Below are 15,679 nucleotides of genomic sequence, written 5' to 3'. Positions count from 1 at the left end.
AGTTTTCTCTACCACACCACACAGCCAACAGACATTAAAATGTTGTAGCAAATGTTGCTTTTTAATTCATGTTATGGAAATCATTAATGCTGAGGTCATACTTCAGGAGCTGGGAGAAAAATAAAAGGTTTGTATCAGCTCAAAAGAAAATTCCATATACTGAGTGCCACATTCCTGACAGTTATTGGTAACGTGTCTAAGGGAAGATATAAAACCAACTGAGGCATACAGTGAAACTTCTGTGACAGAAATTCCCAGCTTCCCCTTCCAACAATGCTGATGAACCTTCCCCTATGATTTTACACTAGACTTCATCAAAGCCTTCATTTCCTATGTCTCAAATTCATCCATCTAGCTCCAGTTATACAGAGCTCCAAAACACAGTCAGTCCTTGCAGCTTGCTCTCCTTTTCACAATCATTTTCCTCTGGAAAGACTGAGCTGTAGCTTTCAGAATCTAAAACACAGCTAGGGAAGAACCAGCTACTTGAGGAAAGCAACCAAGCGTGCACTGGTTTACACCCTCTTATTACACTAGAAACCTGCAGCTCTCATCCTTCAGTTGCTTGGTGCCCAGAACTCGCATGTCTGTACACCAGAGCTCTGCTGCCAGTGCCTGCTTGCACCCAGTATGAACACACACAAGCTGAAGGGAAATCTCTGCTGTCTCAGCTTCGGGCTCCCAGTGGGTGATGCTGCCTTTATGTGACCCTGCTTATTCAGCCTGCAGAATGAAGAGCTTTGGGGATGCAGCAGAGAATAGGCAAACCACATCTCTTTCAGAATTAAAAATAGAACAATTACCCTTAACAGTTTGCAGCTTGCAAGACTTCATGCACGTGAATGTCTGCACTATATAGAATGTGTGCACGCACAGTTTTCATATATTTACTTATGTGGAGAACAGCTACCAAAATTGGAAATCAAGATCTTTATTACAGGAAAATGTGCCAGGAAGATACAACTCCTGTGTTTTAAGCCATATGGAGAAGTTAGTGAGACACTGAGCTCAGCCATCACAATGCTTCTTCCACAATCACCACCCACACACAGACTGATGAATACTCATCATCTGTGCATGAAGTTTCACTTTGTTTTATTAATGACGGCATGAAATCTGAATAAATAAAAATGTGCCCTACTATATAAAGCAATGTTATGGTGCTTTTTTGGTTTTTGTTTTTCCCCGATGAATTAATTTCTAATTTAGTTGCTATAGAAACCATTCTGGAGCTAAGTTTTCCTGTATATCTACACACACAAAGAAGAGGAAAGCTGGAGTGAACCTTGACATAGAGGTTATGGAGGAAAGTGCAAGTGGTCAAACAAAAGACTTCTACTGAAACACTGCTAAAAGTCCTCTAAGTCCAACTGCAATCATCACTGCACCAATCCGAGAGCACTGGGGCTGTTCTCTTCCATTTGAGAAGCAACAGGGTACAGTACTGCAACGAGCGTGCTCTACTTAAAACATAAAAAGACAAGCTCTGCACATCCTGGCATCTCCTAATATGTCAAATAAGAGAAAATCATGCTAAGCAAACATGTTGTTTTTGCTCATTCTAAAGACAGCAAAAATAAACTCAAAGAGATTTCAGTGGCAGCTGAGTGAGAGCTCACAAATCAGACAGCAGACTGACACACACAGTGAGATGTGCAGTCCGTCCTGCAGTAAAAGTGAACGGGAGACAGTTTGTCCTGTGTTTATTTCTTTTCATACAGTGCTCTCATAAACATTTCATAAATAATTCTACTAGGAGTATGCATGATTTATAAAACGTCGGGGAGGAGCAGGCTGGCACAGTCCCTGCTTAGCCTTCTCTTGCACATTGTTGTTTGTACTTGGAAAAACAAACCAGCTGTAACTTCAACAACCCTGGATCCCTCTGGTCAAGTGACTAATAACATTATTGCTACTGGCTCCAATAAGGTATAGAATAAGGTTTCGTTATGGTAAATTATATTCAGAAAGCCACTCAGACATTAACTTCATTCTTTTGTAGCATGAAATTCAGCTAGGGAAGCAAACAGTCACCCTACACAAAGTGTTTCTGTTGAAAATACCCCCGGGAAGGCATTCATAAGCTTAGGTTGGCCATTTAATTTCTAAGATTATGTGACTGCCTACTTGTGTAGCAGTCCTTGGAGTTCTTGCTTTATCATCTGAGTCTGTAAGTGAAGACACCAGTGGGGCCAGTGGGCTGTGCCACCATCTGGCTGTGGTGGATGACACACAAGTCTGTGTTCTGAGCACTGACCCAGATGGTGCAGCACATGTGCTTTGCTTACCCACTGCCAGCCTGGGAGCTCTGCATGGGAACTGGTTGACGTTTAACCCAGACAAGTTCAGTGCACCACCAAAAAGGTTTTTCTTTCCAAGTTATTCACAGATTTGGGTTTGTCCCACTCTGGAATGTCAGATGACATTAACAGTTTTGGTGTTTTTTTTTTTTTCATATGTACTTGTTGCCATTTCTCTCTCAGATCTGGATTTTCTCACTGTGCCATGTTTGTGTCATCTGCATTGGATTACTGCCACTAGTTCTACACAGAGCACTGCTTGAAGAGCATTCTGAAAATACAGCCGTAGAAAATGACATCACCAAAATATTTAATCATGTGAAGCTCATTATGTATATTGTATCTGTTATCAGCAAGAGTAACCTACATGCCTGGAGGCACAGAGGACTAATCAAGATGTCAGCACCAATTCACCAGGACCCCAACAAGTTGTGCTGGCCACCCCTGGTTATGCTGTTACCACAGCAGAGCCACACTAAAGAATGTGAAATGTCCCATGCCTGAAGGCAGCATTCTAAATGCAAGACTTGGGGCTGACAATTGACCACTGTCCAAGCTGAGAACATCACTGTCACTTATTTCTCCACTTTTCTAACATTGTTGCTGGTACAACAAGTCAGCCATGATCATGCAAATCTCACATGTGACTTCAAGAATGATGAATAATTTCATTAACATCTACAAGACTACTTTGTTAGCTGGGCCAGGATCAAGATACTCACAGATGTCAAGTGTTAATCACAATACAGGATTCTTAGAGAGAAAAGAGACAGATATTGATGGACAATGCCACGTAGTCATCAATCAGGCTGTGGCTGTTTGGTTCACACCCTACCAGGCTGGCAGTAATTGTTAATGAAAACTTTTTTCCAGAAATAAGGAATGACATTATTCTTTACACAGATCCAGGATATCATTTTGAACCACTGTCAATATCCCTTAGTTGTTCAGCCTAGCAGAGGGACTGTAATCAGAGGAAAGTTTGTACAGAGGTGCTAACTAATACAACATACCACAAAGATGAAGACAGATGTTCACAAGTATAAAATGGGAATAAATTTCAGATGAATCAAAATCATGCTAGGCTATAGCACCACATGGGTATGCAGAGGCAAAATTCTGTCACCGCAATCACAGGAAACCACATCATAGTCCAGAAACAAACAGAACATTTCTAGGTCCTTCCCACACACCACAAGCCACAGAACAGTTACAGAATCCTATCACAAAAGAGCACACAAAACTAGAACATGGCACAGAGAAGCCACAGATACTGAAGACAATAGCAGTATGTTGGGCCTCAATTGCAGCAGGGATTTGATAGGTAAGTGCACATAAGAGTTTTGTAAGTATGACTTCCTATGTTGCCCAGAGAAGCACAGACCACCATGGTCTAAAATATCTCACATACACAGGGACAGTCTATAAGAGAGCTCCGCTGTGCCATGTGGCCTGGAAATACTCTTTCTGAGCTATACTAGAAAAGCAGAATAAAAGGGCTCATTCCAGCTCCTGAGATTGCTGAGAGCTGAGAACTCGCACTACTTGTTCACTAAGAGAACTAAAATTCCATTAGGGTATTATGGTTGGGTCATGGTTGGACTTGATGATCTTTAAGGTCTTTTCCAACCTGAGCGATTCTATGATTTGAGAAAGAGTATAAACACAAGGATAATTACAATCAGTAGAATTATAATTTTTAGAGAGGTCTCATTCATTAAGTACGTGGTAAATGATGTGTAACAGAAGGACTGACACCTCCTGACACATTCAAGCTCATCAGAAACAAACCCTCTCACTTGTTTCCCTCCATGTGGAGAAACCACAGCAGAAACCTCTATTCTACAGTATTCTGCCTTTCTGTTCACTAATCACATGGCTCATTTAACATTCCTTTCCCAAATTTTACATTACCATCCTTTCACAAGCCTTTCAAATGAGAAACAGGTGTTAAAGTGATAGCTGAGAAAGTAAGGATATGTTTATCAACGGTATAGACTTACATTGAAGAAATTGGTCTTGTTCCTCTCACAGAAGAGGCCCTGTGCAGGCATGTGTTTCAGCTGTTGCCAGGGCACACCACTGCCCAGCAGCACATCACGGGCCCACTGCAGGTTCTGTGGAAGAAATGGAGCAGGTGAGTTGCAGGAAGGTAATGCCATCACTTGCTTTGATTTAATATCCTATGTTTTCCAGCAGCATTTGTGGATGCGTGATTTGGGGATGACATTCCCCAGGAAAGACCATCCAGCTGAGCATAGGAAAGACTACGCAGATATTTATGGACGTCAAAAACAGTTCATTCAGAGAATTGATACAGGTGTTCAGCTATAGTTGTAGTCATGAATCTAAGCTTTATACAGAAAATATCAAGAGATCATTAAGGACAGTGTCATGCTGTGGTGATCTGCTATGCATGTGATATTGACCGTTCACAGGCATGTATGTATACAGTACATAATTCGTAGGCTTTTATTGAGTATGATGACAGTGACCTAGGCAAGAGCAAAAAGATCATCCAGACAAATGGGACAATTATCTGGGACATTCACACAATCAAAACTAATAGGAATTTAAAAAAAATGTAGTTGCAGACTTTCCACTCCCCTTCTTAAATCAGCACAATCGGTTATTCCCACTAAATACGCCCAAACAGGTATTGCAACTCACTAGATTTCACAGTCTGCTCTGCTTTGTTTTTGGCTGATGAAGTTACTAGCAGTGGGTGAAGGGATCCAGGACGTAGCAGAAGGGATTTATTCCTCTTGGCACACCACTTGTCAGCCTGAACTATTGGATTTAGCTGGCTGACTCAGGGCAATTATAAAGCACTCTTTCCAGTTCAGCTGTTGCCTCCCACATCTTCATCACCCCAAGATTCAAAGGCAAGATGACTGACAGTGTAAAATAAATTGCTGAAAAAAGTTTACTGGCATTGTTAAAACGGAAAAGAAAAATCTCTTATGGTCAAGCAAATGGAAATCTGAGTCACCTCAGAGATGGTCACCCATTTAAAAACAGTGACAAAAGCCACCAAGACTGAACTTGGAAACTCTGGGAAGTGCTGCTTAACCCTGACACCATCAAGCACATATTCACTATTCACAGAGCTTTTTAGCAATAGCGATGAGCAATGTCTTGCCAAGTCCTGTCTTCTTCCCTTCCAAAGTGTGCCAACGCTCGTTTGGGAGGTAAAGACTGAACGTCACAAAGGATGAAAACTCCAAGAGAGACACCAGGTGAACTGGAAACTAAACCTTGTCTCCAAACTGGTGATCAAGTACCTTCAGAAAATTCACTTTTGCATTCCTGCACAGCTGTTCCAACAAAAGCCGGCTATGTAAAGTTTCCTATGATAACAACATAAGATAAGTACTCTCCAAAGATTAAGAGGGGTTTTGATGGGGGAAAAAGAAGCTAAATATATGTAGTTGAACAATATCGAAAGGTTTTTGAAAAAGATGGCAAAAAAGAAAGTTCTCAACTATTTAATGAATCTTTCAACAGCAAAACGTAATATTGCAAAAATGGGAGAAAACAAACTGCATACAGAAAACTTGTTTTTCTGCACAGTGTGGAGATCTGCCAATCCTCTGCTTTCCTGGCGAACCACGAATTCTGGCCATCAGTCTCCATTCTTCATACATATTCCTGGCACTGGTACGTAAATGCTGAATTTTCCAAGATGGTTATATGCGTTTTAAAACTCATCTCAGCTTTCTAAAATTTCCCAGTAACTTTGCCTGCCTCCACAGCAACTCAACCTGATCCAGTATATTAACTTTTTTGGTTGGGCTTGTCATCAGGATACCCAACACACTTCTCACTCCAATTATCGCTGCAAACACATGGATCCTTTTTATGTCTTTAATTTGTTTGGAATCAAAACTCCTACTACGGACATATTAATGTACCATTAAACCATAGATAGTCAACACTGTTCTACAAAAGGACTTAAATGAGTCGTCTAAGAGAAAGAATTCTAACCCAATCAACATATGTAGTTTGCATGTATCAGTTGGAAGTCTGGATTTTTGTTTTTTGTTGTTGTTTTAGCATTGAGTAGTTGTTTGTTAGAGAAATAATAAAAATGGATATTGAAACACAATAATGCTCCTCAAAACCAATCTCAAATGAGCAAAACTCGATTATTCTGAGTTTGAAGACAAGATAAATCTAGAAAACAACATGCATTTCATACAGAAAAAACACAACAATTCAATATGTTGATATTTATATCTGGAGTAGCAAAGAAGGAATCATCGCTGAGAAAAAAAATGGAGAAAATATTTTACAAGTAGTTCCTCAGGGAAGGACACATGCTATTTGAACCACTGAACTGAAAACTGACAGCCTTTCTTGTTAAATGTTGATAGAAAATCATTTGTCAGCAACAAATGACAGATTGCAGGAGTCTGCAGCTCCTCTTAATGATTAGTTTCATGAAAAAATTAACAACTGTCACATACAAACAGCACGAGAATGTTTTCAAAACAAGTTATCTCTGAAAAATGGTCACATTTGTCTGGATAATCACTCTACAGCCGTATGAAATATTCATCACCTTTCATCGCATTGCTAATACATGCTATTGCTCAATTTGCAGCAGTACTGGAAATGTGTTATCTACTATGAGTAAATGCTATTATTGCTTCCGTTAGCTTCCCTTCCCTACTAGACTGCACACTGGAGATTTGATATGTGAAAGCTTCAGTGGTGGGAAAGAGAAATCTGGAAGTAATGCAGTGCAGCATATGACAGAACACAAGATTCTGAAATGCGGTATTTGTGAGTTTAAACCTTAATAATGAGAATTTGTGAGAGAGCTCTGATAATTTCTACTATTCACACACATAAATAGTACACAATAAATGTATTACTTCCAATTGTTTCACATCTGCAGAATCAAAATTTTACTCTTTAAGGCACCCACTCTTACCATACGTGCATGCATACAGCTAACATATATTCGAATTAAGGAGGCATGTGTGTACATGTGCTCCTTAGAACATGGACCCAAACTGATAGTGATTTCCATGCCTGGATGCTGGAAAAACATTCACCCTACAATGATCTAAGATAGTCAGAAACCTTATCTGGGTTATGTCGTTTGTTTACATCAGTACTGAAGAATTTCTGCTTCAAAAAGCTTTTCAGTCCAGTTACTTAGTAGAAGAAACAAGTACTGTCATTTTTATTAGAACACGTTCATTTAGGTGATGTATAAAAGGTAATTCTCTGCTGAATGACAAAAAACAACTTAATTCAAAAATAATAATTAAAAAAAAAACCCCTACCACATGGTTCCAATCCAAACTAGAGAAACAAACTTATCTGATGAACTTCAACACTGCAACTTTTCAATCAGCAGAGATGATAACACAGTTTATTTACTGAGGCAATAAACACAGTCAGCAAGTCAGCTGTTCTAACAGTGCTCTGCTCACCTTGTGGGTTTTGCTGTAAGTGTACAGATAAGCCAGTCTGTAGAGGCTCTTGTAATGCTGAGGAAAGCGACTGAGACACAAGCAGAAAGAGGCAACACACTGCTCTGTCAGGAACTTCCGCTGCTCCTCAAGGTCTGCTGGAAGACCCTGAGGGAATTCAGATCCATCTCCACACGTTTCAGCTTTCTTCTTCCAGTCCCACTGCGAGGGTGGGGGGATTGCAGCTTTGGAGGGGTGGCCAGAAGCAGGCTGAGGGTCCACCAGAACTTTCTGGCCAGCAGGCTCAACAGCATGGTAAGACTCTGGGCTCTCCAGCAGCTCTTCTGATTTTCCTGTAACTGGAAAATTGAGAGAACTAAAAATGACAATGAAAATAACAAAATGGCAAACAACATGTACAAAATAACTGGCACGAACTACGACATGTGGCAATCCTTTTCTTCATTACTACATAGACATCTTTAGCAAATGCTTTCTGAAAAAAATTATGACTACTCTTGATGTTTACCAAATAAGATAACTGGGGGATGGGGTGGCAGGGATGCAAGTAAGACTTTGAATTCAATGAAATTCCACTGCAAATAAAGCAAAAAAGAACAGAAAATGAATGTGTTATCCCAGTAAATGTGTTATTCTCAACAACATGACCTAGAAGAACACAATTCCAGAATCCAATTTACTGTCAGCAGCAGCTAACCCAGCCTTGTAGATGTGCAACTGTTTTCTATTTAGTATATGTAAAACACACATAATGAATAGAATAACATACACCTATCATTTAGGTTTATTAAACCTTAATAGACCTTGACACTGAGTGGGATTTGGAGATGAGTCGGGAAGGTACTTTGCAGTTACAACATTTGTGCTAATAAATGTCAGTAGCGCAAGAATTCAACACAGTTTTCCTAACAGACAACTGACAACAGTAACACAACTAACACAGTGCAAGCCTGAAGAAGAGCCCTGGTTTTAGTCCATCACCCAAAGTTTACTGATTTAGTGGCTGTATAAGTACCATTAAAAATATAACATTAAAAAACAACACAAAAAACAGGAACTGGTGTATACTTGTTTTGATGCAAACATCACCACAAACTTCCCTGGCTTAGGTATGTGCTAAATTATTCTTCAAAACAAGAAACCAATCTATCAAAGTTAATGAGAAAAAGATGGCAGTGGGCACTTGTTCCTACAGCGATCAGGGAAGTGAATCAACGTTATCTATCCCACACTCTGGTTCCGTGAAACTGGAATAAATTAAAGCATAGCCTCATCTATCAAAAAAGCCTTAACATGCAAAGTGCCCACAACCCAGAAAAGTAGGCATAATTAATACATGCATTTTGTTTCTCTTTCCCTTAGTGAAGTGCACCCTCACCACTGCCATGTTTAACTGTGCAAATATTGGAGAGGGTGAAATTCCAGCTTCTGGACAAGGTCTAAAAAAATTCTGAAACAATTTTTCCAGTGGAATTCAAAAGACTTCATGCAGAAGTTTTATTATATGTGGAAAAGTGTGGTAGAAAGCAATTCCACTCTCCAGCAACATAAAATATCCAGTGGAATAAAACATCTAATTCCACTGCTGCTATTTTTTTAGAACTGAGTATCAAGCTGTTGCTGGGTTAGAGCAGGAAGTGCATCTATGTTTGGGGAAAAAAACTATTTTCATTGAGATTATTTTGAAAGGAGTACTCAAATTAAGAGCTTTGAAGCACTGATGTAATAGTAATTAATACTCTAAAAGAAAACAAGCAAGTCACAGGGCCACCACCACAAGAGTTTGTAATGATTTTCTGATTTGTAAGGTTTAACAGGCTTTATAAATTAGGATGATGGCCACATGAGCGAAGCATACTTATAATTTTAAGTTACACTAATATATTCAGCAATAATGCCTAGTTAGAATTCTTAGCCATAGTGCAGTATATTTCAGTGCTTCCGCACGCCAGAAGAAACATTTTAATGATAAAACACGAACTGACATTATCCATTAAGATAGGCTTACTCTTCTCCTCAGTAGATCCCAGGATCTCCTTGCTGGGCATCAGTGCATCAGAACAGGCAGTAGAAATCCTCTTCTCTGTGTAAGGCTTCCTCAGGCTGTCCTGAGAACTGGCTGGTTCATTAAACATATCCTGTGTGGAACTGGAGTCAGACAACACTGCTGCAGTGCTATCCTGACTCCTCTCTGCAAAACAGATAAAGAAGGAATGAGCTACTTCATACTTATGGAGCTGCATGTTGGTAACAGTAACGCAAAACTGCAGCCATACTGCAAACATCTTCCCAATACAATACAGGATCCTTAACAACCACCAATTCTGTTGTCTGAAAGTATTTATTTTCTTTTAACTTGTCTACTTCAACTTATCATTTTCATCTCACCTCTTTGTGTTAAGAAATCAAAATCCCAATGTTCTTTCACTAGGTATTATTTAACATTAATGTAATAGGGAGCTCCCTGCCCCATCAAATTTCACCCTAGAATATAATCCTGGAATTTTACTCAAAAGAAATGATGCTTAACAGTGACAAGCATTTAGGCTGAAAACAAACTATTTCAGTTGCTGTATCACCCTAAAATATTTTGCAGCTTTACTGTGCCATTTCCTTGAGAAGCACCCAGTAGAATTTAGACTTTGACACAGTCAGAAGTCTACTGATAAAAATGAACAACAATAATAATAATAGTTACTTGTGAAGGAGAAAAAAGCACCCAACTTGTTACCATGAGAGAGGAAAAAAAGACTTACAGGAATGATCACTGATGCCACCTATCCTGCAGGTGTTAGATGATGCTCACCAAACATTCTGAAAGGTGCTGTGACATGGCAAATAACCCATCAAAGAGCTAAGTCTAAGACAGACAGGAAAGCTCTTAGACTTCTCTTTTGACTAAGGCAACAGACAGAAGAGTAGAAATGAATTTGCCTTGACAGAAATAACTGAGTTGAATGGTGTGCTGTGGTTGCAGACAACATTATGGTGAGAACTAAGCTGCTAATCTAACAACAGAGCACAAGACAAGTCGCACAGGATCACAACTGCAGGGAACAAAATTCACACTCAGAACAAACAGGCAAGAGAAAATTTTCATGTCCAAAACCTGCCTGATAGAACCCAAGTTCTTCTACATCAAGGGTTATCAGAAAAAACCTCACGTGATTGAGATAGGAAACATCCATTTTTCTGTAATATTGTGCCAGTGTAATTCCACATCCAACACAAAATTATAGGCAATTCTCTTCAAATTTGTAGCTCCAAGCAAATTTCCAATTTCTGCTTAAGGTAGAGGGATAGCTTAGCAAAGAGACATGTTATATACGTTGCCTTGGTATTTCAACTACATTCTTATCCCTAAGTTTCTTGATATGATCAAGAAAAAGATTTAAAAAAGCAAAGGCCCTTGAGATGAGCTGACTTTTTAATACAATTGCTTCTTTTCCACCCAAACTGTGTATGATCAAGAGAGCTGTGGGCCACCTATGAATTTACATTATTGATATAAATCCCTCTTGTGGATCAGATTCTCCTTATTAGGATTCCAGCAGAATGAAACCACATTTGATTCAATTCCTCAGCTTTTCACTATAACACAAAGAAAACCTTCCCTTTCAATTAACTGCCATTAATAAAACCATAAGTTGAAAAAGAATGGTGAAAGAGTATTTGCTTCTTAATTTTTGAAGCTTTACGGTTGGATAATGATGACAGATTTTTTACAGACAAGATATAATCGGGGTGAATTGGAAAGGAATGATTCTGAGGTCAGCCAAGCTCTCCGTGACTCACTTACAGAGCCTTAATAATATTCTGTGGTACCACTGAACTCCCAGCTGGCATCAGCAAAACATTTACAGTAGCTCCCTTGATAGTTTTTAAAGGAAGTTTCTGCATCTGTAGTGAAGAGGCTGAATTACTCATTAGGGAAGAAAAAAGAAAATTGCAAACTTCCAAATTTTGCCATAAGCTTGGAGGTGAGTTCTGATGTGTGGTTTGTGACAGATGAAGCATTAGAATGTAAATCAAGAACTGCTAGACCAATAACATTGCTAGGACATTACACTAACCTCTCTGCATGAGAAGATGGACGATGATACAGCATGTTATATTTCAAATATACGTATGACAGGGAAGTTTTGCTCTAAAGGGCGTAACTAGGGGAGGATTGCCAAATGCATAGGATTGCTCTCCATAGTCCCTGAGTATAGCAGAAGAGGCAGAAGCTTTTAACTGAAGCAAGAAAGTTCCATACTTTGACTGAATCTCAAGTTTAACTGCTATTTGAAGTTTAAAAAATAGTATACAGAAGGAATTGCTGAAGGTTTTCCAGCGCAGCTGGACAAACAGCCATAGTTTGTCAGGTTACACTCAATGGGCTTTTATGTAGTTTAAAAAACAAAACAAAAGCTTTTATGATAACCTCAATGCCACAGTCCATAATGCAGAACTCGCTGCAATGGCATAGAGCAGCACTGGAATAATAATAATAATAATAAAGCATGTTTACATTCATCAGTAAAAGCTGATTGTAGCTAAGAGAGATATTCACTGAATAACGAGTGTTATTCAGCCTACATGCCAAAGGCCACTGCAGTGAAAGTATTACAGAACCACCTAGGCAGGATAAGACCCTTAAGATTACCAAGTCTATCATCAATCTGTGAGACATGAGGAGTAAGTGCTAATTCCCAGCTGCTGGAAGACAGACATTCAAGAAGAACATCATAACTTTTTAAATAATTATTGCTATTATTAAGTAAAATTTAATGCAACTGCTAAAGTAAGCCACCTGAACAGGCAGACATGCACTTCTAATGACAAAGCTCTTAGTGCTAAGTATGCCAGCTAGATAAAATCAGCTCATGGTACAAACTGACATAATTTATTCTCAAGGGAACTGAAGTATAGCTTTACCATGCCAATATAAATAAGGTACTCCATCTTTGCCCATTAATTACTATGCAGCTTTGTAACTGTGTTGCCTGTTCTCCATTCCTTGAAACCTCTTTGAAATGAGAAGAGGAAGGGACAGGACCCCCAAAGCGCTGCATGAGGGGGAAGGCAACAATCTTAAGAAGCCAATAGGGTATAACTGACAGCTTCTAAAAACTGTCTGACATATACTCAGCTATAACAAGAAGGAATCTGGAAGTGTCATAAACATCCAGCTACTCATCAAAAATCAGGAACAAGTGGCAGAGAAAGGATTTTTTGTAAAGCTATGTAGGAGGTCTGCTCCAAAAGTAATGCCTCCTGTTTTATGATGTTGGCCCACACAGTCAGAGGTGGATATTGGTGGCACAACAGTAGAGGTTGAACCTTCCCACCAATACCCCATTCCATTCTGTTGCTGTGTGATAGATGGCAGCAGAGAGACACTCTGATAGAACCAGCATCTGACATTGAAGCGTGAATGGAGCAAAGGTGTGAAATGAAATTCCTCCATGAGGAAAAACCATCCCCCACTGACACGCATTGACACTTGTGAACGTTTATGGAGAGCCAGCAGTGGATGTGAGCACAGTGAGGGGTGGGTGGTGTGTTTCAGCTGTGGTGACAGTGAGTGGTCATTTGGGTTGGTGCAGATTTTTACAAGCACAGCACACAGGCTCTTCTTACTCATCGTTGGTAAAAATGCAGTGGTAACTATGTTGAAAAAAATGTTGTGTAGTTGAGAATTTGCTCTATCAGACAGTGTTATCGTACTCTTTCTATCTCTTACAATTTCCACGGAAATCAAGAGGAGGCATTAATTTGGAGTGACCTACACATAGAAGCTGAGTTTAAAGTGAAGAAAATTTCTGCCACGCAGCAAATGGATAAATGACTGCAAATATATGTATACACACATACTTATGCAAAAATAAAGAGGATTCTTCCAAGGTTGTAGACCTACACATCGTCCCTCTTTACCTTGCTCACCTGACACCATAGCCCCCCCCTTCTTCTTTCTATGTATGTATGAACATTTTTCTTCATTGCTCTGTGGTCGGAAACATGATAAATCAGATCATTCTCATTCTTGAAACAGTTTCTACCATGACAGGAGACAACATCCAACTCTGCAAAGCCATTTGCACATTACTAAAAGCAAAAGAATTGCAAAGATTTGCATGGAAGCAGGTTAACTTCTTGAGGATAGTAAATCCTCTAAACATATAAAGGGAGCTTTATAAAATGAATCAGATGAAAGTCAATGTGTTGTCCATCTACACTAATCACTGATTGTGTTTTGGTAACTTGCAGTCCTATACTGCTGTTTTCAAATGCAATGCAACAAAACCTCATTGGTGTTCTGTTCGTTTGGTCAAATTCTTTGACAGTGCTGCACTAATCAGCAAGAGGTTCAATTGGGAAAAAAGTAAAAATGGAGCATACTGCAATAAACTGGATCTGATTCATTATTCATGGAGTCCAGTATGCAGTCCCCATGAACGTCCAGTACCATGTACCAGAATAGGATATGCATTGAAATAAAAGCTTCAGGTCTGCAAACTGTGGGAGAGATGGAATTATGAAGAGTTAGATTTTAATTTTCCAAAGTGCAATGCGGACGTTCTTTTAATGCACAGAAATATCCACCTCATCTTTGAAGCTTATTCACTTTAACATGAGAGACAGCCTATGTGCAGGAAGTTTCTCAGAGATCACCTTTGTCTCATTGGGATGTTGAGAAGCCCCGCTTACGAGAAACTGCATCTTCATAACATTTGTAGAATTACAGGACCAACATACTACGAAGGGAGGCTTCTCCCACAGCATGAAGCAAGTAGCCTTTCCCAGTGAGGTTATCATGCAGGATTTGCCAATTACTTAAAGCAAGCCGTGACAGGTAAAAGCAGGAAGAGAATGCCTGGGGAACAGAGATTTGTCAAAAGGTTAGAGGCAGCACGGGCAATATTGGTTGCAAAAGCAATCAGGCAAAGACAAACACAAAAAGGATGATTACATCTAACTACACACAACATACTACATGACATGGATAGAGACTTAAACAATAAGACATTTAAACATGGCAGCAGTAATGAGTACTGAATGCATCTTCTGCATACCGTAATAATTTGTAACTGAATACCAACACCACAACAGCAAATTACAGCAAAAAGACCACACAACAATCTCTAGCCTGCATTTGGAAACTTACTTTCTCTGATTATTGCTTTCCTAACTAATTTTTAATGTTTAGCCCATAATGTAGCAAAACAAACTGACTGAGCCTGTACTGTGATTGGTTTTTAATGAATGCACAAATTCAGCTGATAAAAATAACAACTATGAGCTTTCCTGTTCTGGTATATAACACTGGCCATGCAGCTGTATAAACATGGGGATACCCCCAGCAATGACAGCCTGGGCCCTCACTGAGTTTCTGATTTTTCTTGTTCCCCAGTTTGCTCTTGGAAAATTAAAATAAAAATCTAAGTCTCAATTATTTAATATCAAACGCATGTATTCATCAAGAGTTATAGAACAGCAACAGGCAGGGGTGACAACAGAAAAGACAGGATTAACAGAAAGAAGGAAGTTCCTGAATGGAAAGACAGGAAAGGAGAAAGGAGGCTGCCTACTTTGCACACATAACAGCAGCTGGTCAGCCACCAAATAAAAGCTGCAACTGAACAACACTTGTCTCCTTGAGGAGGATCTCTACTAGGAGCTGCCATGAGGAAAACAAAGTTCAGTTACTTCACAAGCTGTACTTACTTGTTCCTTTGTGGGTAAGAATCTGTACAATGCTCTCATTCTGTTTGTCACATATGATCAACAATATTGATACAAGAGATATTTACTCTTGCAAAAGTAAATAAGAGTATTGTGAAGCCTCAGAAAGAATAAATAGATAGGCTGACTTTAGGCCGAAGTATCCAGCCTGTGAACAGCAATATAGACAGTTTCAATTACTGTCAGAATGGTTAAAGTCTAAAA

At 39.3% G+C, this 15,679-nt stretch overlaps 1 protein-coding gene across 7 annotated transcripts in view; it reads right to left on the bottom strand.

The window, feature by feature from the left end:
• The window catches only part of CABIN1 (calcineurin binding protein 1), an 87,602-nt gene that overhangs the window by 49,062 nt on the left and 22,861 nt on the right, over positions 1–15,679 (bottom strand). For all 7 annotated transcript variants that reach the window (XM_015878088.3, XM_015878092.3, XM_015878090.3 and 4 more), the window contains exons 28-30: positions 9,756–9,938; positions 7,748–8,085; positions 4,304–4,417 (exon numbers count right to left, since the gene is read on the bottom strand). In XM_015878088.3, the coding sequence (XP_015733574.2) occupies positions 4,304–4,417; positions 7,748–8,085; positions 9,756–9,938 (635 nt within the window). The remainder of the gene's footprint in view (positions 1–4,303; positions 4,418–7,747; positions 8,086–9,755; positions 9,939–15,679) is intronic.

Source organism: Coturnix japonica, chromosome 9 (assembly GCF_054131305.1).
Source record: "Coturnix japonica strain WE chromosome 9, WE-NBRP24, whole genome shotgun sequence".
Lineage (NCBI taxonomy): Eukaryota > Metazoa > Chordata > Aves > Galliformes > Phasianidae > Coturnix > Coturnix japonica.
This window is presented reverse-complemented; position numbering and strand designations above follow the sequence as displayed.